The following is a 26064-nucleotide window of genomic DNA, read 5'->3' as shown; positions in this document are numbered from 1 at the left end:
CCAGACTAAGGCACATAGAAACCAAAGCCAGCCAAATTATTCTGCCACCTGAGGCAGGAAATCCCGCATGTGCTTCTGCTCCTACCCTCCCCAGCAGCAAAAACACAAGAATAATATACTAAATAATTTGCTGCCTTTTAACAGTGTCCCCCCAAACGGCTGCCCAGGCAGTCCCTTCAGTCTGCTACAGAGGTCAAGAAACACAATATGAGCTCAATCCATATTGATTGAATTATATGGAAAATTCCAGGCATCCTTAGCATACTGCCTAAGCATGTTCCAGTCTTTGAAGCATGTACCTTTCTCATAAAATGCTGTAGATGTTAAGTACCATTGTGTATAGGATTCAGAAGTGTATACATGCCATTAATATTTGCAGTCCAGTTCTGCCCCAGAGCAATGCCAGAGTTTTGGGAGCTTCCCTGAAAAGCAGTATAAAAACTAGCTAATTAATGTAGAAACTGGACATGCCATTAGAATGTTGTTTATTTTTTGTCCCTAAAGTGTATGTATACTTTTTTTAAAAAAAGCAATAATTCTTAAATATACACTGCATTTCTCTCAGGACAAATATATCACACATTGTTTTAATCTAGCTGTGACAAATTCAGTCAGGTTTTTATTTGCTGACCCTTTCGAATAAAAAGAAATATGGTGTGGACAGCATAAGCAGTAATCATAATAATCTAGACTTAGAGGTGGTGCATCCTGTTGTTCCAAATTATCTGGTAATGAAAAAGTTGTTTGTAGGTTTGTGGGCTTCTGCCAGCTCCAGAGACCTTTTTGATGCTGTAGAGTAGTAGACTACATGTATGCAAAAGCGCTGGCAATACATGATGATGGCCTACAATTATTCTGCCCCCACCACACACAAATGGCCTGCAAACACAGATGCCTGCTTCATTGGCAAAAAGGCCTCTTGAAGCAGAACCCAGCACATGAAGGTAAGTTCAGATTCTGGTTTAGTTTGGGTGTCCTGCACAGAAGCTAGAAATCCACTGCTGACTTCCCTTGAAGTTCTGTCGTATTTTCATTCACAATACTTGTTTGTATACTTTCAATATATATATTCACATATTAAGATCAACATAGTCCACCCCCCTCCACACACATTGTTCACTGAATATTTCTGAGGTATTATATTTTCCATATAGGTTTGTGTTTGAAAGATTAAACATCCTTTATCAGTGTGTATGTGCAGTGACAAATGTGGATCAGATTCACTTCTGAGAAAACTGATTGCCCAAGTCAACATTTCTCCACAGTTTAATTCCTTGAAATTCTCACAGGTGAATCTGCACAAGGGTGATTACCAGCATGTCAATCAGGCTGCCCCAGGCATATGGCAAGGTCTCCAGGGCCATGTTATGGGATAAAGATGAAGATTGAAATGAGCACATAAATCACTCCCTTGTCACTTCAGTAGAATGGAGAGGAATGAATCTCTATGTTAATTATAAGCGAAATTTCCTCTACAATGGTAATGGGTTTGGAAGAGCAGATGGCAAATAGCAGCTATCATCACTGCCCAAAATGGTTCCTCTGAATTCCAGAACGTGCTGCCATCACAGAAAGATACAAAGTACAATTATCTGTGTCTGTCATATACAAGTTCTTGGGGATTATATCTATTTCTCACTGAAACAACCATTGGATATTAAATTTATTTAATATTCCAGGACAATAGATGTACCTTGGATATGATTTCATTTGCTGAGTGAATTTTAACATTCAGAAATGTACTATCCTTCTAGTATCTACAGAAGATGACTATAGATCAGCTACATTTCAAAGTCTGTAGAGTTTAGTTAGGATGTTTCTGAATGTAAGTCAGAATAGGAAGCCTTCCTCAGCTTACTTTAAGCCTCCACTATTTCAGCATCATAGTTTGGACTAGTTTCTGTTTTATCATCTGTTGCAGCCAGCCGTGCTAAAAGCCATGCAGAAGAAACAATGTGGTAGATTATGACTTAGCTGAGAGGTTTGCATGGGACTATCAATGGTGGAGATAGGACCGCCTCTCCCTTTATGAACCTACCCAGACCCTATGATCTTCATCAGAGGCCCTTCTTTGTATGCCTCCTCCATGAGACGTCCAGAGGGTGGAAACACAAGAACAGGCCTTTCCTCAGTGGCTCACTGTTTGTGGAATGCTCTCCCCAGGGAGGCCAGCCTGGCGTTTTCATTATACACCTTTAGGCACCAGGCAAAAACGTTCCTCTTCAACCATGCCTTTGGCTGGTTAACATCCTATATCCTTTTAAATGTGCTTGGGGGAGGGTGTTATTGGCTGTTTTTGTTTATATTATGTATTTTGTATTTTTAATATTGTATTTTATGCTGTGAACTGCCTTGAGAACTTCAGATGAAGGGTGGCATACAAATTTAATAAATAATAATAATATCCAAATTTCTTTGAAACAAGGGGTAATTAACTGAATCAAGCATCAGAGCATTCAGAAATTGTAACTAAAGTTGCAATGGTTTAAATTATAATCTGTTAGAGCTGTGTGTGTATCCCACGCTATTCTGGGCCAGGGCAACCCAAATTCTGCACAAATATAATTCTACAACTTGTGTAAATTAGATAAATTTGCATGCTTTTTCTATTTTGCATCCTCCCCTCTGTACTTTTTTGTTCTATTTTACATCATATATTCTGCTTTTGCTTGACATATGGACCAAGGCGCTATCCAAGGTGCTGAACACCAAGCTCAATCACTGACAGCCTGATTCAACCACCACACAGGATTCTGCTAGCAGCAGGCTCATTTTCAGCAAATTTTCAAGCATATTGCCACAACCACATATAAACTTCCTTTTCCATATATGAATGCTGACATTTTCAGACGGATGAATCCTGCATCCAATGCCGCAGTTCTGGGATTTTTGTATTTTTCAGAATCTCATCATAAACATGCCATAGATAATTGCTTGCAAACAGTTTCACTGATCAGATAAAGGAATTTTAAATAGTAAAAGAGACCTTGCAGTGCAACCACTTTTTCTGGGACTACCTGTCAACAACAAATAAATGAGTTATTTCCTGCTTTGAGCTAATAATGAGTTGTTTTCTGCTTTGAGCTAATCATTATTACCTTTCCCATTAATGATTTTCTTTTAAAGGACTGCAGATAAAATTAGGAAGAAAAATACTTTTGCTATAGGTAAAAGTGTGAAGTCCATTTGATTAGTAGTGGTCTGTGTATGCACAATTTATCAAAGTTAACTAGATAGTTCTGGACAACTGCAGCATCTTTTTCTTCCTCTAATTTCCTTCCCATTCCTGATCACACAACCTGCCTGAAATCTTTGTCTGTCTGCAACGGCTCACAAGCTCAAATCCAATGTTTAATTAAAAGTACATAAAAGTAACCTGATATATCCCAACAGAAATGTTCTTAAAAGTTATGCAAGAATAACCCTAGCTCTAAATTCATGCAATGACGAACCTGATGATGATGTTATAAGAGGATAGTGATATCATTTAAAGAGCTCAAACAAATTCAGATACATTATCTAAGTGATAACCCTGAAAGGTAGGTTGGTGTGATCCTTGTGTTGCCAATGAGGGCTGAAGCTGAGAGACAGTTGTTTGCTTCAGGGTGTCTAGCACATTCATGGATGAGGTGAGATATGAACTGAGAGACAGTGCAGCCCACTGTGCTATACCAATATTGCAATATTGTTGCATAAGTCAATAAAAGGAAGACAAATAATTAAACTTCACACTAGCTTTCTAAGTCAATTTCTTCACTGTGTAGCCTTCTTTGAACTTTACTAATCCATCTTGAATTGAAAGAGATATCTTTCCTTTCCATTATGGGGCTACAAATAAATGAGTTATCATACTGGCAGTTTCTGAACACACACAGTCTCTGGGCTACTACATACAGAAATATGAGAAACATGCAGCAGCAAAGGAAACCATAAAGATCCAAGCTTCCTCTCTTCATGCCTCTTGTATATGATGTCTAAAGTCATTCATTTCTCTAAACATTACAGTGGAATTTCTGAAAGAAATACAAGCCACCCCTCAGGAATTACCCCCTCTGGGCGTAGTTTTCCATGGCTTCATCCCATACTGTTGCCGTAATATTTCATTGCCTGCCCCTTGGCTTGGAAATGATCTGATGGGAGGGACACATGCAACAGGCTCCACCCACTTGTTCTGATTCCCAGACATTACTGCAATGAGATGGGACAAGACATGGAAAAGTACTCCTTATGTCAGCGGTTCTCAACCTGTGGGTCCCCAGATGTTGTTGGACTACAACTCCCATAATCCCTGAGCTAGCTAGGGGTGATGGGAGTTATAGTTCAACAACATCTGGGGACCCACAGGTTGAGAAATGCTGCCTAGTGTGGTCATGCATGAGGGCACCTCAACTCATTTGGGATGAGCCATAGCTTGGTGGTGGAGCACATGTTTTATTCACAAAAGCTTCCAGGTTCAATTCCCAACATCTCCAGGGAAGGGTTGGGAAAGAGCCCCTCCCCAAACCCTGGAGAGCTTCCACCAGCATAGATTATATTGAGCAAGATGTCCTGTTACAATGTGTCTTCTGTACTTCACCACACACATAAGACCTGTCAGAGGCTGGTCAGAATCAGACACCAGGGACTGCTCTGCCTCTGAAGATGAAGGAATGCAGACACAGACAGAGGAACCTCTGAAAGAGGAGGAGGAGGAGGAGGAGGAGGAGGAGGAGGAGGAGAAGAAGAAGAAGAGAGTTTGCCCCCCACTTCCTTCAACTTTCCCAGCAGCTGATTCAGAGATGGCACAGTCAGGGGAAGAGCTAAAGTCAGTAGCTGGGCAACCAGGAGGGAGGGAACGTTTGGGAGACTCTTCATTTGAGAGCGGCGGGGACTTTCCTCCCAGCCCTCGTACTAGGAGGTATGAAAGGGTTAAGGCTCAACAGATGTACAGGGGTGGGAGAGCAGGATGTTGGCATCCTTCTTGCTGCGGAAGGGGTGGGGATCCAGAGTGAACAACTAAGATCCCAAGGGAGGGTGGCTTGATGCAGCTCTCTCTGTGTTGCTGTAAATAAAATGGACTATAAACCTGTTAGAGGCTCGTTGATTCCTATCAGGAGCTCCTAGAGAGAAAGGGAAACTCCTGTGCCTGCCAGCGTATCTTACAACACCCAAGAAACATGGGTTGGGATCTTTAACCCAGAGTTGCAGCATGAAACAAGAAAGTCAATTGTTTCAGAGGGAAAAAATAAGCTTAAAAGCAACAAGAGGTATGTGGTACATCAAGACACTTTATTACAAAAATAGTTAAGAAATACACATGGTGATGTTCAAGGCCAAATTGATATTCATATATTTACACACTATTTGTGGAGTTCTTTTCTATGCATTGCTTGGCATTGTTTTTGTAACTCATATTGACCTAGGGTCACAAACTGGTCCAATAGGCCCAATTCATTCCTGAGCTCAACCTTCAGTTTCTATCTTGCTCATTCCTTGTCCCAAGTTCATGCTAGTCTTTGTCTTGCTCCTGGCTCCCTACTTCCACCTGACCTTCCTGACCTCTTGACTTAAATCTCTATAACTCTATTTCTGACTATGCAACTGCTGCTGAATTTCTACTTGCCTGGTTGGCCGGTCTTCTTATCTTCTCAGCATTTAACATGTAGTGTTTTGAACACTGGCTATGAGTACTGAAATACTGACATATATGTCTGGTTTCTTCTCTCATTGACACATAGGACTATCCCCTGTGTTCAGTCTCCAATTCCCTACTAACATTTCCAGTATGGAAAAGAACATTTGGTTTTGATCAGGGGGCTTCCCAGTGTAACAGCAGCCCTGGGGTTTACAGGAAGGCATTTCTGGGTAACCGTTCTGCCTGTGTCTTGGCATCTATACCCTGAGGGTGTGAGCACACATATGTCTGGGTCTGTCTGAATTAGCAAAAGGCGAGCCAGTTGCAGAGAGGATCTATTATCTTGAATCTTCAAGCAAATTGTTTTCAATTCAACTCAGCTTCCTTTTTAGCAAAACAGAGTGCAGAGGCTTGGCACAAAGTTTCTACCACCTGGTAATAAATTAATATCTAGGAAAGATAGTGAGCTCACATTCCATGAGTCGTCGTATGAAGATCTCACAGCTGCTCCTCATTTTCATAATTAGACTCTTTCCAAAATAAACTCTCTTAAAAAAAAAAGAATCTCAACCTGATGGATGAGTGACAAGCTAGCCAAATTTTAGTCACCACATGCCAGAGAAGGGTCTATTACCATACTTGATATAATAAATAATTTTAAAATAGAGATAGATATATGTGTCAGTGATAGACTCTGCTCATACTAAAACTGGAAATGAGTTAATATACACACATACTTAGTCAATTTCCTGTGAACATATGGACTAGTTCATGAGAAAAAATATTCCAGGAGTTCATAGTTGATTCATTGATTATATTTCTTGTGGATAAGGATTGTTGTCAAAAGGAAAGAGAGAGAACATTTGATGCTTAATAAAACATTGTACAAGTAGGTAAAATGGTGCAACAACAAAGAGCTGAGGTATTGGAAACTAAGCATTCAGTGACTGCAACACATACCTGAGAAGTAGCTATATCTTAAGTTCAATATATTTGGCATCAGATCAATGAGTCCGTCCATTTTGATTTACATAGTTGTCTGAACTCTTCAGCAAATCAAAATGTTGCATGGATCTGTCCTATTTTCACCTAAACATGAAACCCTCTTCCTTGTCATCTGCAGTTGCGTGTGTGTGTGTGTGTGTGTGTGTGTGTGTGTGTGTGTGTGAGAGAGAGAGAGAGAGAGAGAGAGAGAGAATGCACACTATGCCACAATTCATTAGGTTATGTACACCCTGCAGCCTGATTTTAAGGTTTGTTCCTGAGTTACACTGATGTCTGTGGCATGTTATTGCATAAAATTATATCAGAAGGTCCACACAGAATCACAGAACTGTAAAGCTGGAAGGTTTCCCAAGAGTCATCTAGCCCAACCCCCTGCGATGGAGGAATCTCAGCTTGGATTGTCCTGTTGATTATGGGATCTACGTGTAATAAAAGTGATGGCTTATTTCTTCATGACATGACAATCTCAATAGGAACTCTTTGCATCGGTGCTCAAGACAATACCACAACAAGTTTGCAGTCAGCTTGCTTCATATATCTTCTCTCACCAATGTATGCCACAAACATTTTTTTTTCCCATTTAAAGCACTCATAGACCAACTTTCTATCTCTAGGGAAATCTAATCAAGGTGCCTACCAACAATTTAAAGCATCTGACTAAATGCATAGAACATACAAAGGAAAACTAAGACAATAGCTTCATATCAAGTTGTCAAAAGCAGGTACAAGAATTTATTCACGGATCCATATGCAGCATGAATGGCAGTGCTCTGTTTTGTCTTCCACAGTCTAAGTTCCATGGTTAAGAAGGTGCTATTTGGCATTCCCACCTTCAACCTCAAACAGTGGCGAGATGCAAAGCAGGTCTTCCACTAAAAACCCAAGCTTCTTGATAGGTTCATATTGGAGGAGATGGTTCTACAGATATTAAGGTCCCAATATGCTTTGGACTTTAAAGAACAAAACCAGTTAAACCTGGAAATGAATCTGGAACAACAACAACAAAACAACAACAGAATTATTATTATTTATAGCCCACCCATCTGGCTGGGTATCCCCAGCCACTCTGGGCAGCTTCCAGCACATATCAAAACATTAAAATGTCAAACACTAAAAACTTCCTGATACAGGGCTGCTTTCAGATGTCTTCTAAAAGTTGTGTAGTTCTTTATCTCCTTGACATCTGATCGGAGGGCATTCCACAGGGAGGGTGCCACTGCCAAGAAAGCTCTCTGCCTGGTTCCTTGTAACATCACTTCTTGCAGTGAGGGAACTGCCAGAAGACCCTTGGAGGTGGACCTCAGTGTCTGGGTTGGGTATACCTCAAGTCCTGATTATACCTGAATGTATACTATCCTTCAGGTATAGCCAAGGCCAATTGAACACAATGCAAGATATCTAATCACATATAGGAAGGTTGTGCTATAAACACTGTTACCAGGGCATAAACCCCATTGAACTCACTGGGACTTACTTCTGGGTGTCTATAACACAAACAGTGAGGCTTACTTCTTATGTGGGGACTGATGACACATTTGAAACACTGTGGATGTGGATGTGTTTTGTTTTAAAAGTTAATTCACAGATGCTAATCTTTTATTTTGGACTTCATCTTACTCATTCAACAAGATGATTGAGCTCTATATATGAGCAGAACTTTGTGACAGTCAAGCAGAGATTCTTTCCTGGCTTATATCAGTAATTGGTTTCATATTAAAATAAAGGAAACCTGTACAATTCCTTAGGAGGTTGATTTTATGAGCACTTTAGAAAAAAGTAAAATAAAGGTTGAAAGAATTTATCAGATATAGGAAATTGCTTGCAATACCACAGACATTGTTAACAGTAGTTCCTTGCACCATTCTCCAATCTAAAGAAGGTATGTTTAAATGGGAGAGTCAGAAGAGGACACACAGGTGGGAGGAATATCAGGAAAGAATCTTAACAATACACGATTGCCTTTTGAATCGGCTTACAGCGATGCTGAGAGCCCAGCATTGTCATGGTCCAGCATTTTATTATCTGGTTTAGAAACCTAGAAAATTGGACAATTTCTTTGCAGTTTGCTGTTCATGTTACAACATGGTCAAATTAGTACATGCTAATGTAATGCAATGCAATGTAATGTTACATTAGTGTAACGCGGGTGGCGCTGTGGTCTAAACCACTGAGCCTAGGGCTTGCCGATCAGAAGGTCAGTGGTTTGAATCCCTGCTTCCGTTGATCGGTCCCTGCTCCTGCCAACCTAGCAGTTCGAAAGCACATCAAAGTGCAAGTAGATAAATAGGTACCACTCCAGCGGGAAGGTAAACAGCGTTTCCGTGAGCTGGTCTGGTTTCACCAGAAGCTATCTGCGGACAAACGCCACCTCTCTTGGCCAGTAAAGCGAGATGAGCACTGCAACCCCAGAGTCGTTCACGACTGGACTTAACTGTCAGGGGTTTTTTACCTTTACCTTTAATGTATCCATCCAGGTCCCCCTCTTTGTAGAAGAATCACAAACAGAATCTTTCCTGACTTTTCTCCCATACGTGTGCCCCTTGTGTCCTAGGATACTTCACTGATTCTTGGGAGATTTTGTGGGTTGGCATTCTGTGGGTTGGCATGGTCAGTGTGCTTTGAACATATACATCCTTCTACTTAGATCACTTGTTCATCTAATTCAGCATTGTGTACCCAGACTGGCACTGGCTTTCCAAATCTCAGGAAGGGTGTTTTTCTTAGTCTTGCTGCCTGAAATCCTTGTACAGTGGTACCTTGGTGGTTGAACGCTTCGGAAGCTGGACAATTAGGAACACAAACATGAATGCTTCCGTTTTCAAACGATTTTCAGAAATCAATTGAACGGCTTCTGGGGAGGTTCCCCAACCCATTGACTTTGCAGCCGGCCCATTGTTCCTAGGTTTTCGAATGTTTCGGAAGCCAAACGGTCTTCCAGAATGGATTTAGTTCAAAAACTGAGGTTCCACTCTATTTGGAAAGGGCAAAGAATAAACTGAGGAACTTTTTGCATGCATGCAGATAATTTACTGTTGCTTTAATATGGGTGTTGATCCCAGTGTTGGCACAGAGAGCTCAGATATAATGGCTCTGGGTTTTTTGAGACCTGCATGGGCTACTCTGCTGATCTGCTAGGCTGGATATAGCTACTGAATTTGTTGCCTGGGATGGCATTCATTGTTATTCTTTAGAGAGCCTAGTGGTGGTTTCCTATCTTGTGCTTCTTTTGGATAGTTCATTAAATGCATTAATCACTTTCTGTACATAGAAATTTCCCCTGAACTCCCAGCAGACCAGGCCTGTTTCTCATTTTCAGATTATCCCAGCAGCCCTGGCCCTTTGTAGAACAGTAATAGAAGACTTATATTTTGTCTTCAGTTAATGCAGTCTGGTGCTTTCTTTTCCTTTTCCCTTAAATGCTTTCCTCGGTGCCTTTGGTCAGTTAGTTTGAAATGTCCTCAAGTTCAAACCAATAATATTTACTGTTGTTTTAATATGGGTGTTGATCCCAGCATTTTATCAGTATTTTAGAGATGCTTAGGTAGGGCATGGCCAAAAATGGGTTCGGAACCACTGCTTTAGTTAGACTAGTGCATTGTAGGGTGTTGGAGTAGATGGCCCTTGGAGTCCCTTCCAATACTACAATTCTATGATTCAGCCACATATCATCTCTGACCACACTGGACTCATACAAGACTACTGTGAAATGGCCAGTGATCCACTATGGAACAATATCACAACTTCCTACACTGCAGGGGCCCTTATCCCATTTTTGTCTTATCTATATTTGGTCTTGAACAAAGGCTGTGCAACCCATGGAAGTATCATATTATTTCAGATATTGATTTTCACTCCGGTTCTGTGGAATTAGCTTCACTTCCAGGCATTCACTATCTGTTATCCTGAGGATACAACTCTAAGACTTCCGTTATTAAGTGAGAGTCAGGACTCTTTTTGATCATTAGGCGACCCTTGTCATCAGCCCCATATTACTCACTAATCTTAGACTTTCCCTCTGCTATTTTTCTTTGCGGCATTGCTGCACATTGGCCCAAAGTGGGGAAAGTCAAAAGCAGGGCCCGGGTAAATAATCCGTTTCTTTCTTTCTCATCACCCTCTTGCTATCACTTTCTCAAAAAACGTCAACCAGTTTTGTGGATTTATATTCTACTTCCTTTTCTCCAGCTATGGGTGTGAGTTATGCCATGATTTAGGTGAAAATAGGGGTTGTTTTCAACACTCGGGATGAAAGGCACGGTGGGGGAAATTAGCAAGCCAAAATATCTTGCTGTCGGGATTGATTGGCAATGACATTTAAAGAGCAGAATGGAGGAAATCGAACAAAGGCAGCTGATGTGAGGAATAATGACTGACACACTGAGCAAACAGACTGGAGACTGCTGTGGTACGTAATGTGCTGTATCATTTTTGAGCTATGTTGTTCTGAGAAGATGCTGGAATGCTAATGCTGAGATAAAAATCTATCTCAGACTCATTTTTAACCTCCCTCAGGCAATTTGTTTCTGCAAGATATTCTTTTATGTCCCACCATCCTTTCCTAATGTCTCAGAGATGGCCATAGCAGGAGACAGAACCAAATGAAACAGCCAAAGAAGACAAGCTGATTTGATGGTCTGTTGGTTAATAACAGAACTGTCTCAAGAAATCTGCAAAAAAAATAAATAATAATTTAAAAAATTCAAGGAAAAAGAAGAAGATGCCTCATTTAGCAGTCCTTGGGTCTTAAATTATAGGACTTAAATTATATGACTAGACTCTTTTGAGACCAGTAAACAAATGACCCTACATGACATGTTTATATAGCAAAATCTGCTTTTTTAAAGGGATAAACTCCTCACAGGGGAAACTTCAAATGGTGTTACCAAGTTAGTTCAGGTCATATGTTTCAAAGCATGTCTACGCTCAACTTGCCTATTTTCATGGAATAAGCCCATCCAGAAAACAAATGTTTGTGGAGGGGTAGATGGGAAGTTAGCTCAAATGGTTTACAAGGGGAAAACCTCTAACCACTGCAACTCTTCCTTTACTCACCTGGAATACAGTCTGATGCCAGTTTTACTCGCATGCTAATCAAATTTTAAGGAGCCAAGTGTGGGTAATGTTCAGATCATTTAGTACTTTATCCATTATAAAGCAACTGAAACAATTCAGAGCTTTCCCAGAAAACAAAGGGTTTCACTGAAAAACAGTACCAAAGTAGCAATTAGCTGGCTTTCTCAGAAGGGAGACAGGGAGAAAAAGGAGGGATTGTGGGGTGATTTGATGGCACAGCCCCTCAGAAGAGCTTTGGCTTGCACAAGAAGAGAAAAGAAAGGGAATAGGTGCTGCAGAGCTGAAAAAAAATGTAGGAGAATAGGGTTAGACTACAGAAGAAGGGGAATTTTAGCGATCCCCTTGCACTCGGACTGATGGAGAAGAGGGAATGTTCTCAGGATACAAGGTGGGCATCAGCCAAGAGCTACCATAATTTGGGGGAGGCAATTGTCTTTTCATTCTGTTTTTAGGGTACTGTAAATATCACCTTTAGGGCTCAGAATGTACAGAGGATGTACAGTGAGGCTTTGATAGAGTAGTTACACTACCCAGAAGTCCAACACTGATGAATAGCAGAATGGGGCCACACCTTTCTCCGCCCCAGCCTTGCCTGAATTCCTATTCCTCCTCCTTACCATTTACATGAAAGGATTGGGATCAAAGGCTGCATATAGCTTTAGGGTGCAGGTTGTCCATCTGCATCCAGGTCAGGGTAGCCAGCACGATGCCCCCCAAATGTTGTGGCACTACAATACCCATCATTCCTTGCCACCATGGCCAATGGCCTTTTCTAGACAAAGTGGGGGGGGCAATGAGTTGAAATCACAACCCAAAATATGGATTTTGAGAAGTCACATTTGAAACAGCAACTTTTCAGCCATTGAACCTTGACACAAATCAATATCTGAGCTCCTACCATGTCCACAAGTGAACAAAAATGACATTTGCAGAACATTTTTCATTATACGAAATCCACAGATAGAAGAAGTTCTGAAGAGTCCAAGGGTGAGAACTAGATCCAGATTTTTATTTTGTTATTCTGTCTGCCCTTAAAACAGCAACATCAAAGAACCAAGAGCATCATTAATTCCATTGCTAGAGACTGAACAGAGCAGACACCAACCAGAAAGTCTCTAGTCCATTACGCATGGCCTTCCTGACAGCTTGTCTCCAGATGCAGTAATCTGTATCTTAATCCTGCATACAGTTAGGCTGTTTCATGGGTCTGTGTGTGGAATCACTGCAGTTGGGAACATGCATTTCAGTCAATTTTATGGCACTCCTGGGATAAGCAAATACAACACACACAAATTTACATAGTATCATACAACTAAGCTTGAGGAAGTTTAATTACAAAACTGCATTTTAATTGATTACCAGTGGAATAAATTACAACACTGCTATTCTGAGAAATGGTGGCCGATACACACTTATCAATGGAGGCTATTTCCCCCTGCTCAAACAGAATAATGGTTTAATTGCAATAAATCTAGACCTGCAATTGAGAACATTGATGTGTGTACATATTGCTTTTTTAATAATAATAATAATAATAATAATAATAATAATAATAATAATAATAAAAGACAATTTTAAAGCTGAAAAGTAAGGTTCCAGTATGTTGTACAAGGAAATGAAAGAAAATATCATAACAAATTTATCATTTCATCATTATCATCTCTATTGCTTATAGGAGCACTGCAACTTCTACAACTAACACTATTAATATAGTAATAACAACAATAACAACATGGTTGCATGACCTTGGTCGTTTCAAATAAAGAGGAAAATGTGTGATTGGTATATAAAGTCTTCATACCAAAAGGGAAAGGGATCAAACAACCATCTGCTTTACTGCCCTGGCCTAAGGTTGCAGTACACTAACTCCAGCAGCCTATCCTATCCAGAGCACAGGGCACCGAACTAGATAGCAGGTACACTGTACTGACCAACGTGCACCCAGATTGCAGTTTACACCTAAAGAGACATTTTAAGGCAAATGTCGAGGCTCCTGCATGAGTAAGATATCTGAAGATTGTCATGGGAAACAAAAAGTGTTCTTATTAAGGCTACCAAAATTTGTAGAAAAAGAAAAAAGAAGGCTCCACATAATAAGTGCAGGTGTCTAAACAAATCATACTGCAGCTCTTCCACCACCCATGAAACTTCTAGTTCTACTCAGCAAGGACCATCATAACGGAAGAGGGGAGTTGTAGTCCAACATCTGGAGGGCACTTGGCTGGGGAAGGCTGCTTCATACCTTGACCCAACTATGCCCCGTTGCTTCATGTTATTAGGATAGAGCCAAATGTTATCTAGTAAACATTTTCAGTGAGAAGGTTAGGGCTGTTTCAGAATCCAAACCGCTCCTATTTTGCGTCTATTGGCTGGTGTCCACAGTACAACCTGGTTGCTGCTTCAGCACTAGCTTTCAGTCTTAACAGTCCAACTACCCCCTCCCCTTTACCCAGAGACAATCAGATTTGGCTATGTGATGATCTAATGAGGACAAATGAAGCTAACAGGACACATTGGGGAAGCATTGCCCTTACTTTGAATTGTCCTCCTTGGTGTCATTTACATAGTCATATCTGATGATGATGCCACTGTTCCTCAGATGATGGTGGCTGATTTGAAGGGGGAAAATAGGTACCGAAATTGAATTTCATTAAGGTGAAGAATAAACTAATTATCACCACCTGAATGACCCATGTTGGGGCAGGAAGACAGAACTACCCGAGACTGTCTTAGCAGAACCTTAGCAGAATTGGCAGGGAGGGTAAACTTTCCCTAAACCTCCTGGGGGGAAATAAGTCACCAAAAAGGGAGTTACATGTGATGAGTAAAGAAAATGTTCATAAACATACCTCCAAGTTTTGGCTCAGCCATATCTGTTCTCATCTTACAACCCTAATTTAAAATAAAATAATTCCTTCCAGTAGCACCTTAAAGACCAACTAAGTTAGTTCTTGGTATGAGCTTTCGTGTGCATGCACACTTCTTCAGATACACTGAAACAGAAGTTGCCAGATCCTTCTATATAGTGAGAAGGTGGGGAGGGGTATTACTCAGAAGGGTGGTGGGAATGGGTGATTAGCAGATAGCTGAGATGAGCCTGTTGACGACTCTTAACGACTGTAATAGGTCTTACAGGAAAAGGCAAAGGGTGAGAAGGTGAAAAATGGCTTAGTCATGTACAGTGGTGCCTCGCAAGACGAAATTAATTTGTTCCGCAAGTCTCTTCGTCTTGCGAGTTTTTCGTCTTGCGATGCACGGTTTCCCATAGGAATGCATTGAAAATCAATTAATGCGTTCCTAGGGAAACCGCCTTCAGACCAGGTCCGGGGACAGTCTGTCCCCGGACCTCGTCTGAAGGCTGGGGGGTCGGACAAGGGCTTTTCTTCCCACCCCCAGCATTTTAAAAAACCCCGGGACAGCGGAGGACTTCTCCGCTGTCTGGGCAATCTTAAAATGCTGGCGGGCGGCATTTTAAAATCGCCCCGGGACAGCGGAGGACTTCTCCGCTGTCCGGGGTGATTTAAAAGCCCCTGGGAAGGCAGGCAGGGGGGACAAAGACTTTTGCCCCCCGCCAGCCTTCAGAAGAGGTCCTCCGGGACAGCGGAGAAACGCGCTGTGTTTCTCCACTCTCCCGGGAAGGCAGGCAGGGGGGGAACAAAGACTTTCGCCCCCCGCCCGCCTTCAGAAGGTGTTCCCTCCCCGCCGCCCGGCTTCGGAACGATGCTCCGAAGCCGGGCGGCGGGGGCAGGTGTTCCCTCCCCGCCACCCGGCTTTGGAACGATGCTCCGAAGCCGAGCGGCGGGGGCAGGTATTCCCGCCCCGCCGCCCGGCTTCGTTCCCGCCCCACCGCCCGGCTTCGGAGGAGGTCCGAGGACAGTGGGGAAGACGCGCTGCGCTTCCCCGCTGTCCCGGATATTTCCCTATGGGCTGTCGTCTTGCGAAGCAAGCCCATAGGGAAATTTGTCTTGCGAAGCGCCTCCAAAACGGAAAACCCTTTCGTCTAGCGGGTTTTCCATCTTGCGAGGCGTTCGTCTTGCAAGGTACCACTGTATAATGAGATAAGAATCCAATGTCTTTGTTCAGACCAGGTCTCTCCATGGTTTTAAGTTTGGTAATGAGTTGCAATTCAGCAGCTTCTCTTTCCAGTCTATTTCTGAAATTCCTTTGTAGTAAAACAGCTACTTTGAGATCTTGTATAGAATGTCCTGGGAGATTGAAGTGTTCTCCTATTGGTTTCTCTGTTTTGTGATTCTTGATGTCAGATTTATGTCCGTTTATTCTTTGGCGTAAGGTTTGGCCTGTTTGTCCAATATAGAGAGCTGAAGGACACTGTTGGCATTTGATGGCATACACAATGTTAGACGATGAGCAATTAAATAGTCCCGAGATGGTATGTGTGACGTTGTTGGGGCCAGTAATGGTGTTGTCCGGGTGTATGTGGCAGCAAAGTTGGCATCTGGGTTTATTGCAGGCTCTGGTGCCAGTGTCCGTGTTAAGTCTGGTTGTAGTATTATTGTGGGTTAGGAGTTGTTTAAGATTAGGTGGCTGTCTGTAGGCAATGTAAGGTCTTCCTCCCAGAGCTTGAGAAAGAGAACTGTCATTGTCCAGGAGAGGTTGTAGATCTCTGATGATGCGTTGTACTGTTTTAACTTGGGAGTGTGCATGCACACGAAAGCTCATACCAAGAACTAACTTAGTTGGTCTTTAAGGTGCTACTGGAAGGAATTTTTTTATTTTGACTATGGCAGACCAACACGGCTACCTATCTGTAACCCTAATTTACTTATTGTATATCCATCAAGAATGAGCTCAGGGTGGATCATAACAAAGCAAAAATACATTAACCAAAAATAAAGCATGCAATAAAAACAGATTATCAAAACGTATTTCATTTTTCACAATGGAGTCCCTATATTACACTTGAAATACTTTCTAGAAGAAGGTGGTCTTTAGCTAGTGCTGAAAGATAGATAAATTCAGCACCAGCCAAAGCTCGGAAGGGAAGAGGGTGCTCAAAGCTATTGCTTAGAAGGCCCTCTGGTGGGCCATAGATCCCCTGTCTCTTTATACCAGTAGCTGCTAGCTATGATGGAGACAATGCTCTGCACCCCTGGTCAGAGGCAGTATGTTTCTGAATACCAGTTGTTGGAAACCACAGGAGAGCAGAGTGATTTGTGCTCAAGTCCTGCTTGCAAGTTTCCTGCAGGCATCTGGTTAGTTACTGTGAGAACAGGATGCTGGACCAAAAGGGCTATTGGCCTGATCCAGTAGGGCTCATCTTGTTGTTGTTTAGTCATTTAGTCGTGTCCGACTCTTATGTTTTTAATAAAGGATGGTATTACCCCAGCTGATGCCAAAGTCTGGGTAGGATGATACGTTTCCTTTTGTTAATGTTAACTTGTGACCCAAATCAGTGATCCAAAAAACAACAACCCCTTCTACTCATCCTGATCAATTTCCTCTCGGCTGATAAAAGGTACGAGATAGCAATGCTACTTATATTTTGTGGGTATATATAAGTCCTCTTGCCAATACAGTGGTACCTCGGGTTAAGAACTTAATTCGTTCTGGAGGTCCATTCCTAACCTGAAACTGTTCTTAATCTGAGGTATCACTTTAGCTAATGGGGCCTTCTGCTGCTGCTGCGCCACCGGAGCACAATTTCTGTTCTCATCCTGAAGCAAAGTTCTTAACCCGAGGTACTATTTCTGGGTTAGCAGAGTCTGTAACCTGAAGCGTCTGTAACCTGAAGCGTCTGTAACCTGAAGCGTCTGTAACCTGAAGCGTCTGTAACCCGAGGTACCACTGTAAAGTTAGGGCTTTTTGTTTTCTACACAATTAGCTTCATGCAATTTGCATACAGTTTTCTAAGTAAATATAATTGAATGAACATAATTCTACGTTCATTCAGTAAAAACAACAGAAACAACACTACAAGTACCTGTACTATCATCTGCATCATCTGAAGTGACATGCCACGGTAGATGATGCATTTACAAACAGATTTCTAGATTATGGTGGCTATTGCCAAGTGCAGCTCAATATCAGGGACAGTCCAACCATTAGACGACACTGCTGCCTCAGGTGGCGGAAGTGCCCAAGGTGGCACCTCCGCTGCTGGTGGAGAAGTGCCACTGGCATCAATCTAGGGTGAGATCTTACCAAAATCACAAAAGATCTGGTGTGATTTTGGTGAGATCTTGCTGGAAGCCAGTGAGATCTCCCCCAAATGCAATGCCAATGTCTGCACCACTTCTCTGCCACTGGACGGTGAAGGCAGTGGTGGCAGCAGGGCAGGGTAGCACTTCCTGTTTCAGCTCAAGTGGTGAAAGGGTACATCCTGCTAGAAATGGTGTGTGTGAGCCATGTTTCTGTTGATAAGAGGTTGGCGGATGAATACCTGCAAGTGACTGAGTCCAATACATTGTGGAATAGCATTCTGTCTACCAACAGCATGAACATTATGCTCCACAAGTGAGGCCTGCAATAAAGTGTTCCAGCATGGAGTGTTGCTAATCAGGTTTCCTCCTCCACCACCACCCATTCCATTCTACTTCATGTTGTTATTTTTCCACCACCACCACCAATGGCAACAGTTAGTCAGCATACCGCTTCTGGGATAGCTCAGTTGGTAAGAGCATGAGATTCTTGATCTCAGGATTGTGTGTTCAAGCTCCACCTTGGGCAAAAGAATCCTGCATTGCAGGGGGTTGAATGAGAGGCCCCTCATAGTCCCTTCCAATTCTACCATGTGATTCCATGGATACTGAGCACACTTGGTCCTCACTGGGCTGTTTGTACAGTCTCACCTTGGTTTTTTCTTTCTAGAGTTTCTCACCCACCCCTTTATAAACACTGAGGTTTCACCTACCCTAATGATACCTTCCTCTCTAGAGCATATGTTGTGCTGCTTCAAAAAGCATGGCAGAAAGAGACTGAGCACTGGGAATGGAGGGAATGAAAACCAATTCCATTTCCTCTTAGAGAGGAAACAGAAAAGCTAAGTGCTCTGGTTTTGCTATTCCTGCTCTTACAAGCTAAATCTAACTTGTTCACATCCTACATTTTCACATGCTGCCATTTCCCATAGGTTTTATTTTCTCATTTACTGTTTCATTTACTATCTACTATGATGCCCCTCCATTTTGACTGTTTGGGGATTAGGTCTGCTGTGGCTGGCATGTTCAGTTGTGGTGTTTTCCACAGCTGAATTCTTAATATTCCTAATGTAAAAAAACAACAACAAAGTTCATTAATCTAGTTGGCTCTTTTTTTGTTTCACAACAAAATGAGACTAACAATGTTATGGGTGGTGATATGGCTTTTGGTGATAGGTCTTTCCCTAGAGAAGCATGCTACTGTCTATGAAATCCAGATATTAGCAGAAGTAAAGATGTGCCATTAATTTGTTTTCCTTCTCAGCAGCCCCCTATAAAGGGTATCTAACATAAACAATGAATGTGCTCGCCATAACAGCCTTTTTTTTTTTTTTTTTGAAAGGGCTAACATTAACACAACTGTTGTAAGGCACCCAGTAATTTTTCATAAGCCTGCATTGTTAAAGGAAAAATGCATGAAAGCAACATTGCTATATATTTGTATTTATCATGGGGATTTTACCTTTCAGATTGCTTTAATGTTGAGGGGAAAGCAAATGCTTTCTATAACAATTTAATTTCAAACGTGACCCATTTCCTAGGAGGTAGCAGTCAATATTGTTGCAGAAGCACCCAAGATTTAAATGCATCATATATAGCCTGCTTATTATCGCTTTATATCACCAAAGATGATGCCATGGCAACCATGCAACAGTCAGTCATTGCATCTGGCTTACTGCCTGTCAGCACCAGGTCTCAGTTCCACTGTATGTGACTCCTAGTTCTATTTCAATATTACCTGCTAGATGGCAGTGGATGACTTTTTACTTTGTGCACCACTGGTGGTTGGGGGATTTTCCTTGCAAAACTCCTGTCACATGTGGCACATGTGGACAAAGAAAATACATTTTCACAAGATGCTTCAAGACAACTGTTTTAAATGGAATAACCTTAGTTTGGTTTAATAATCTTTACATTTTAATGTTTGATATTCTATATTTGTATAGTAAAGTACCCTGGGATCTCTAAGATGAAGCATGGCTTAGAAATCACATTAAATAAATAAAACTCCATTTTGGTGCCACTAGTCTCAAGAACCACACACACACAAACACACATACACACATACTTTTAGATTCTTGCTTATCATGCTGACTTTAAACCATGGGTAGGCAAACTAAGGCCCGGGGTCCGGCCCCGGCCCAATCGCCTTCTAAATCCGGCCGCGGATGGTCCGGGAATCAGTGTATTTTTACATGAGTAGAATGTGTCATTTTATCTAAAATGCATCTCTGGGTTATTTGTAGAGCCTGCCTGGTGTTTTTACATGAGTAGAATGTGTGCTTTTATTTAAAATGCATCTCTGGGTTATTTGTGGGGCAAAGGAATTCGTTCATCCCCCCCCCATATAGTCTGCCCCCCAAAAAGGTCTGAGGGACAGTGGACTGGCCCCCTGCTGGAAAAGTTTGCTGACCCCTGCTCTAAACTTTCACTTTACAGCAATGATTGCCAGCAACCACCATCGGGCTTTTAACCATTTGTGCAAGAACAGATCCAATAGCAACAGCTGTTTCTGGTGATTAACTAGTTTCTGCCCTCCAGATTTTGCCTTGTGGTTCCCAAACCTACCGTGGGAGTGAAGGAGCAAGAGAAGCATGTTCACAAAAAGATTAGAGATCAAAAGGGAGGGTTGTAAGATTTTAACCCCTCCTATTCCCTCAATTCTGCAAATGGCCCTGAGAGGCTATTTTGCCTTCCAAGACAGGCTCAGTGCTGACTCCAGTTTTTTGGGGGGTAGGGGATACCCTCGTATTTTCAGGGGATAACTTACAGGTGGTGAAAGGGTTAGAGGCTCCATTCCAACCTACCAATTTATCTCTGCAAGTGCTGCTCACCCCCACATTAGTCTTACAAGAACTAATGGGGAACACACACACCATTTTGATTGTATTACTGCCAGTTCTGTCCTAAGGCACCACGCAATAACTTTATCAGATGAGCCACCTACTTTACGAATAGCTGAAAATATCAGTGGCAGGGCATCTGAGGACAAAGGTAGCTCATGATACAAAAAAAAAAGCCCAAACGCAACCAAGAGCGTGTTGTGCATCTCCATGGAAACAAACAATTTTTATAAGAATATTTACATCACATTATGAATAGAAAGAACCCACCAAAGCAATCAGCACTTATATAAATGCTGAAAATGAATAATTGTGAGTTTCTCCAACACAATCAGTGGTTATAAGAAAAGTGATATAAGAAAGGAAGACCATTTTTAGTACAATTTTTAAGAGGCACAGGTGTAGTACTCCATGATTAGCTTTGTTACTGAAAGCACAGCTTGCCTACAATCTGCAGAGAACAAAATGATGGAAGATTCTGATTTACTAAAACACTGATAATTAATTGCAACTGCAATCAAATAGGTTTGCAATTGGATGCAATTGCCATTAGGACACAGTGTTTTACAAAAAGCCAATCTCCAATATAAGCTAGTCAAAAAGTGTTGTTCCGTTGGGACTGGGGGGGCGGGGGAGTGGGAGAAGGTTTGCTTGCAGTTTCCATTGCAAGCATAATCTCAATTCTGTGTGGATTAACTCAACTCAACTAGAGACATGAAACTGGCAAACCACAGGGCTGGGCGGGATCTCCTGGACCCATCAAGCCAAATGAACAATGATATTATATGACCCTCAACACCTTAGGATATTGTAAACTCAGATGCTGACACAGTTAGTTAAGCTCAGAAAGTCAAACTGTTTTTGAACAAAAGGATGGAAGGGCAGAATGTTTCATTCTGAGATTTGTCAGACTCTTGTTGTCAGAGATAAAATTTCCTGCTTAATATCTGTAGTTAATTGTCCAAGTCATTATCAGCTTTCCAACAGCAGCACATTCCTCTGAATTCGTCTAGTTTTGATGCTATTCAGTGGTTTTCTGCATCCAGTAAATCAAATCCTCAATTCAGTCCATCAATCTAACATAGCCTCCATCCATTCAACAGAACTAGATCTGTTCTGGACCCATATTCTGATTCATCTTCTCACCTTGATGCCACACTTCTCTGAGTCCTTTGTGTTCTGCTATTTATAATAGCCACAGTCTAAAACCACCATTTGCACACACAATCCTTTACTAACAACATGCCAAAACTACAACTCTAAACATAATAATGATTCTAGTCTGGTTGGTGGAAGGGAGCCTTGGGATTATTCATGTCAGGAACAAGGTAAAGGCTTCTACATCAGACCAAATTTGTTATAAAAACTGGGTCTCACATATGTGTAACCGACAGCAGGAAACTGAGCTAAATAATTCGTGTAATACCGAATCAACCCCTTATTGTGCATATAGCAGCATATATTTACAAAGACCAAAATCTGACAGCAATCCCATTTTAATAGAGAAGGCTTTGTTTTCTGTGCTTCTTTTATGCCTCTTCATGGCTAATCAACTTGGTTGGGCTTCCGCCCTGTTAATATCATATGAAGTCCTCCACCATGCTGATTTCTGGAGAGATGTCCTACAAAACCTATGAAAAGCTTTGCATTTTTAAAAAAAATATTAATCTGAGAAACCTTTTAACAGCTCTGGGTAAAAGTCTAAGAAGAACTGCTTCAGTCCAGACCTCTCGCCTAGGTTGCATCGCTAACTTTCGATCTGAGCTTTGACTGCACTTCCAGCCAATGTCAGATAACTGTTGGTTACTTAAAAAAAGAAAAGAATGCTGCACGATTAAGTTATAGCTATCAAAATACAGTACATAAAATAATTCCTTTTCTGTTCTGTATGTATCGCACACTTGGGTTATGACAAATCCGTAACGATGGGTGGGGGAACTAAGAGAGGAATGGTGGGAACAATAGGAGGAGAAGGAAGAGGAATAATAATAACTTGGGGGGTGGAACTCTGTTAGAGATCTCATCATACAGACCTTGATAAAGTGTTTTAATTTTAAAGCAACAGCCTCTGCAATGGTGAACTAGATGGGAAAGGCAGAAAAAAGATTGGGGAAGAGAGAGAGAGGGGGGGGGGCTTGTAGAGAGAGCCACTACTTACAGGTGTAGGTCATTTCAAAGCTGTCACTAATATTCACAATGTCAATCTGAGGAGCCAGCTTGGGGGGCTCTGTGAACTGAGACAATGCAAACATAAAAGCGGCATGTTCCTGGGATTGTTGAGTAGGAAATAATCCCCCTGGAGAAAAACAGAAAAGAGGTTGGAAACTAATCAGCAGTGAAACATTAAGTGACAATGGCATTATTATGACCACACTTCAGCATGTAGGCATTCTAGGACGCCACTTTGCTAGTAGAGTGGCAAAAACTTTTCTCCAGACACGTTTCCAGAAAGGTAGCCATGTCAGACAGTGTCTGCTAGCAAAAAGAACAAAGAATCCTCTTGTACCTTAAAGACTGACAAATGCATCTGGGCATGATCTTTCAGGATCCTGTGCAGTCTGACCATTACGCAAACACAAAACACACCACCAGATCCCAAATATGATGGTAAACAAAGAGTGAATCAGGGCTATGGAGAACGGGGAGGGTGTGTGTGTGTGGGGGTCATTTCCGTGGGCTTCATTTCCTGTAAGGGTTAAAAAGGAGCTGGTCAAATACAGGAATGAGCATCTCCACCCCCTTTTCATCCAAGGGAGACTCCTCCCCCCATCCCCCTTACACCAGAACTGAATCTGCTACATTTGCCCACACAGAGCAGATGTTTACTCAACAAGTTGTTGGAGAACTAAGAGGAAATGAACAAAGGAAAACGAATCCTGTATTATCCAAGCAGCACCTATCTTTGGACAATGGGGCCTGGGGAGTGGCCAAATAACTGTTACAAATAAATGAAGCCACACTGTATCACGAGGGGTGTTAGCTGTACCAAGGGGTGTATTCAGGTAACAAGAAGACCTCGCAGAAACCTGGGTGCCACAAGGTCTGCTTATTACTGAATTTATTTAGTTTCCCATCTTAGAAATGCAGGGTAGAGTGCGTAACTGCCCAAATGGCTCCAAGCGTGCTGCTGACAGTGGCTTAATTGTAGCTAAATGTGCAATTAGACCCCTGAATCCGGTTTCAGCACTTTGGGGGTCCATTTGAGTTTTGACAGCAATGCAAATCGAGTGTGACATCCCTAAGGTGCAGATGTGCAAATGAGGCAGAGACAAGAGTCAGTGGCGGGATGGAGCAGAGCATCATAAGGATGATCGCCGTCGTCAATATTATTCATCGCTCTCACACTTTAATTCAGCAAAGAAAGCAGAACAGGAAGCGCAGCCTCCGACGAATAATAGCAGGATACTTTCTGCACATTCAGCAGCATGCACGATTTCTGGATTTGGTGTCTTTTTTTCGTGGAAAGGCTTATTTTTGCACCAGGAAAACAAACAAACAAATAAATAAAAAACACTAAACCCACACTTCGGTGCCTGTGGTTGCCAAGGAGGGGGCTAGAAATGGCAGCCTGCTAATTTTGCAGGTTCGTTTTGTGTTTCTCCGAAGAAATCTGGGGAAGGAGGATGCCGGCGAGGGAACGTTAAAACTGCAATAAAAGCGCCAATCCTGCAAGTGAGGCTATCCCATGAGTTTCTCTCCCCCCCCCCCTTACGGCGAGGGCGAGCCAGGAATTGGCATTGCAAAGAGACATAAGGGCGAGGAGGAATAGCAAATACTATCAGTTATGTATTTGGGGTGGGGGAGAGAAGCTGCCTGCTGATTGAATGGGGGGGGGCCGAAATGAATGAAAGGTGTATCGCTGATGCTTGGGAAGGTGGAGGGGGGGGGCGGGAAACAAGTGGATGCATGGAATGGAAGGAGCCTGAGTGCAACACCTTCCTGGCGTTGTTCTGCTTTTGTTTCAGCGCAACAACAAAGACTGGTTTCTCCCCGAGGTTATCTCTTTACTTACGGACAGTAGAAACCATTCCCCACTCCCCCAAATCAAAGGATGGCAAAAGAATGCAAAGTGCCCCGGTCTACCCTTCCCCAAATGAAATGCTGAGTCCCAGATTTAGGATGAGAGAGAAATTGTTTGCTTCCTCCATTTCGGAAGCAGGCATGTGCAGGCATGTCCCCCACCCACTAAGAAGGAGAGATCCATCCCATATCACTATCTATTCCCCCCCCCGATCCCCCAATTCTGTAGCAAATCCACCCCATGCATGGGCCAGACCCCCATTCTTTCTTTGCAAGTGGAGGCGGTGGATGGGCTAGATTTCTCTCTCTCTCTCTCTCTCTCACACACACACACAGAGCCATCCAGGAAAATGCGTTCGCTACAGAATGGGCAACCTTTTCGCACTCACCTATCTGGATGTTGCTGGGGAAATTGACCCCCAACACTGCCCCTAGGAAACTGGTGCAGAAGAAGGCAAAAATGTGCTGCATATTCCCTTTTGCATTGGCGAGAAAGAAGCCCAGGTCCAAGCATAGATTTGGTAGTTCCCCCCTTCTGGTTTTCTTCCTTGCTTTCTTTCTTCCTTCCTTTCTTTTTCCTTTTCCTCTCCCCCCTTTCGGTCCTCACTTCCTTCTATACTGCCGTGTGTCTCTTTCTCCTGGAATCCAGCGCTTAGATCGTTGCCTTAACGCCAACTGACAGCAGGATTAACTGAGCTCTGAGAGAGAGAGGAAGAGAGAGAGAAACCCTTTCTCATCCACAGCCCCCCTCCTCTCTCTCTCTCTCTCACTCACTCACTCACTCACTCACATGCATGCACACACAGTCTTCTCTCTCTCTCTCTCTCTCTCTCTCTCTCTCACACACACACACACACACACACACACACACACACTGTACTCTCTCTCCTCCTGCTCATTTCCCTCTCATTGTTTTACTGTCCACCCCACTTTTTTTTTTTGGCAGCCTCTTTCCTGAGGGTCCCCTCCTTCACCACGTGCTGTTTCCCATAGAAACATCGGAAGCTGCCTCAGACTATTGATCCAGCTCTGCTCAGCATCGTCGACACCGGCTGCCCGCGGCTCTCCAGACAGGGCTCTTTCCCCAGCATTGCTCGGAGACACTGGGCATCCAACTTGGGGCGCTCTAACCACTGAGTCCCACCACCTTTCCCCATAACACCAACCGCCTTCCCTCCACAATCTTTCGGCAGGTCCTGGCTGGGACAGCCTCTCTGCCAGCCGGTCCCTGAGCGGCAAACTCCAGCCGAGAAAGGGCTCTGCTCTTTAGTCACAGATCAATAGGTCCTCGGGCGGGGTTGCTCGGCTCTTGGGATCCAAGGTCTGCGAAGCTCCAAGTCGCTCGCTACAG

General features: G+C 42.6%; 1 protein-coding gene across 8 annotated transcripts in view; it reads right to left on the bottom strand.

Moving 5' to 3' along the window:
- Positions 1 to 25637, bottom strand: part of GRIA1 (glutamate ionotropic receptor AMPA type subunit 1) — a 190880-nt gene extending 165243 nt beyond the window's left edge. For 3 of the 8 annotated variants that reach the window (XM_083488341.1, XM_083488343.1, XM_083488342.1), the window contains exons 1-2: positions 25103 to 25635; positions 22852 to 22989 (exon numbers count right to left, since the gene is read on the bottom strand). In XM_083488341.1, the coding sequence (XP_083344467.1) occupies positions 22852 to 22989; positions 25103 to 25184 (220 nt within the window). In that variant the 5' untranslated portion in view covers positions 25185 to 25635. Of the gene's footprint in view, positions 1 to 22851; positions 22990 to 25102 lie in introns of all 8 variants that reach the window. The other 5 variants (XR_014522259.1, XM_083488347.1, XM_083488344.1 and 2 more) reach the window with 3 other exon arrangements.
- Between the last annotated feature and the right edge of the window lie 427 nt (positions 25638 to 26064).

The sequence above is a fragment of the Podarcis liolepis genome (genome assembly GCF_965112155.1).
Source record: "Podarcis liolepis genome assembly, chromosome: 2".
Lineage (NCBI taxonomy): Eukaryota > Metazoa > Chordata > Lepidosauria > Squamata > Lacertidae > Podarcis > Podarcis liolepis.
This window is presented reverse-complemented; position numbering and strand designations above follow the sequence as displayed.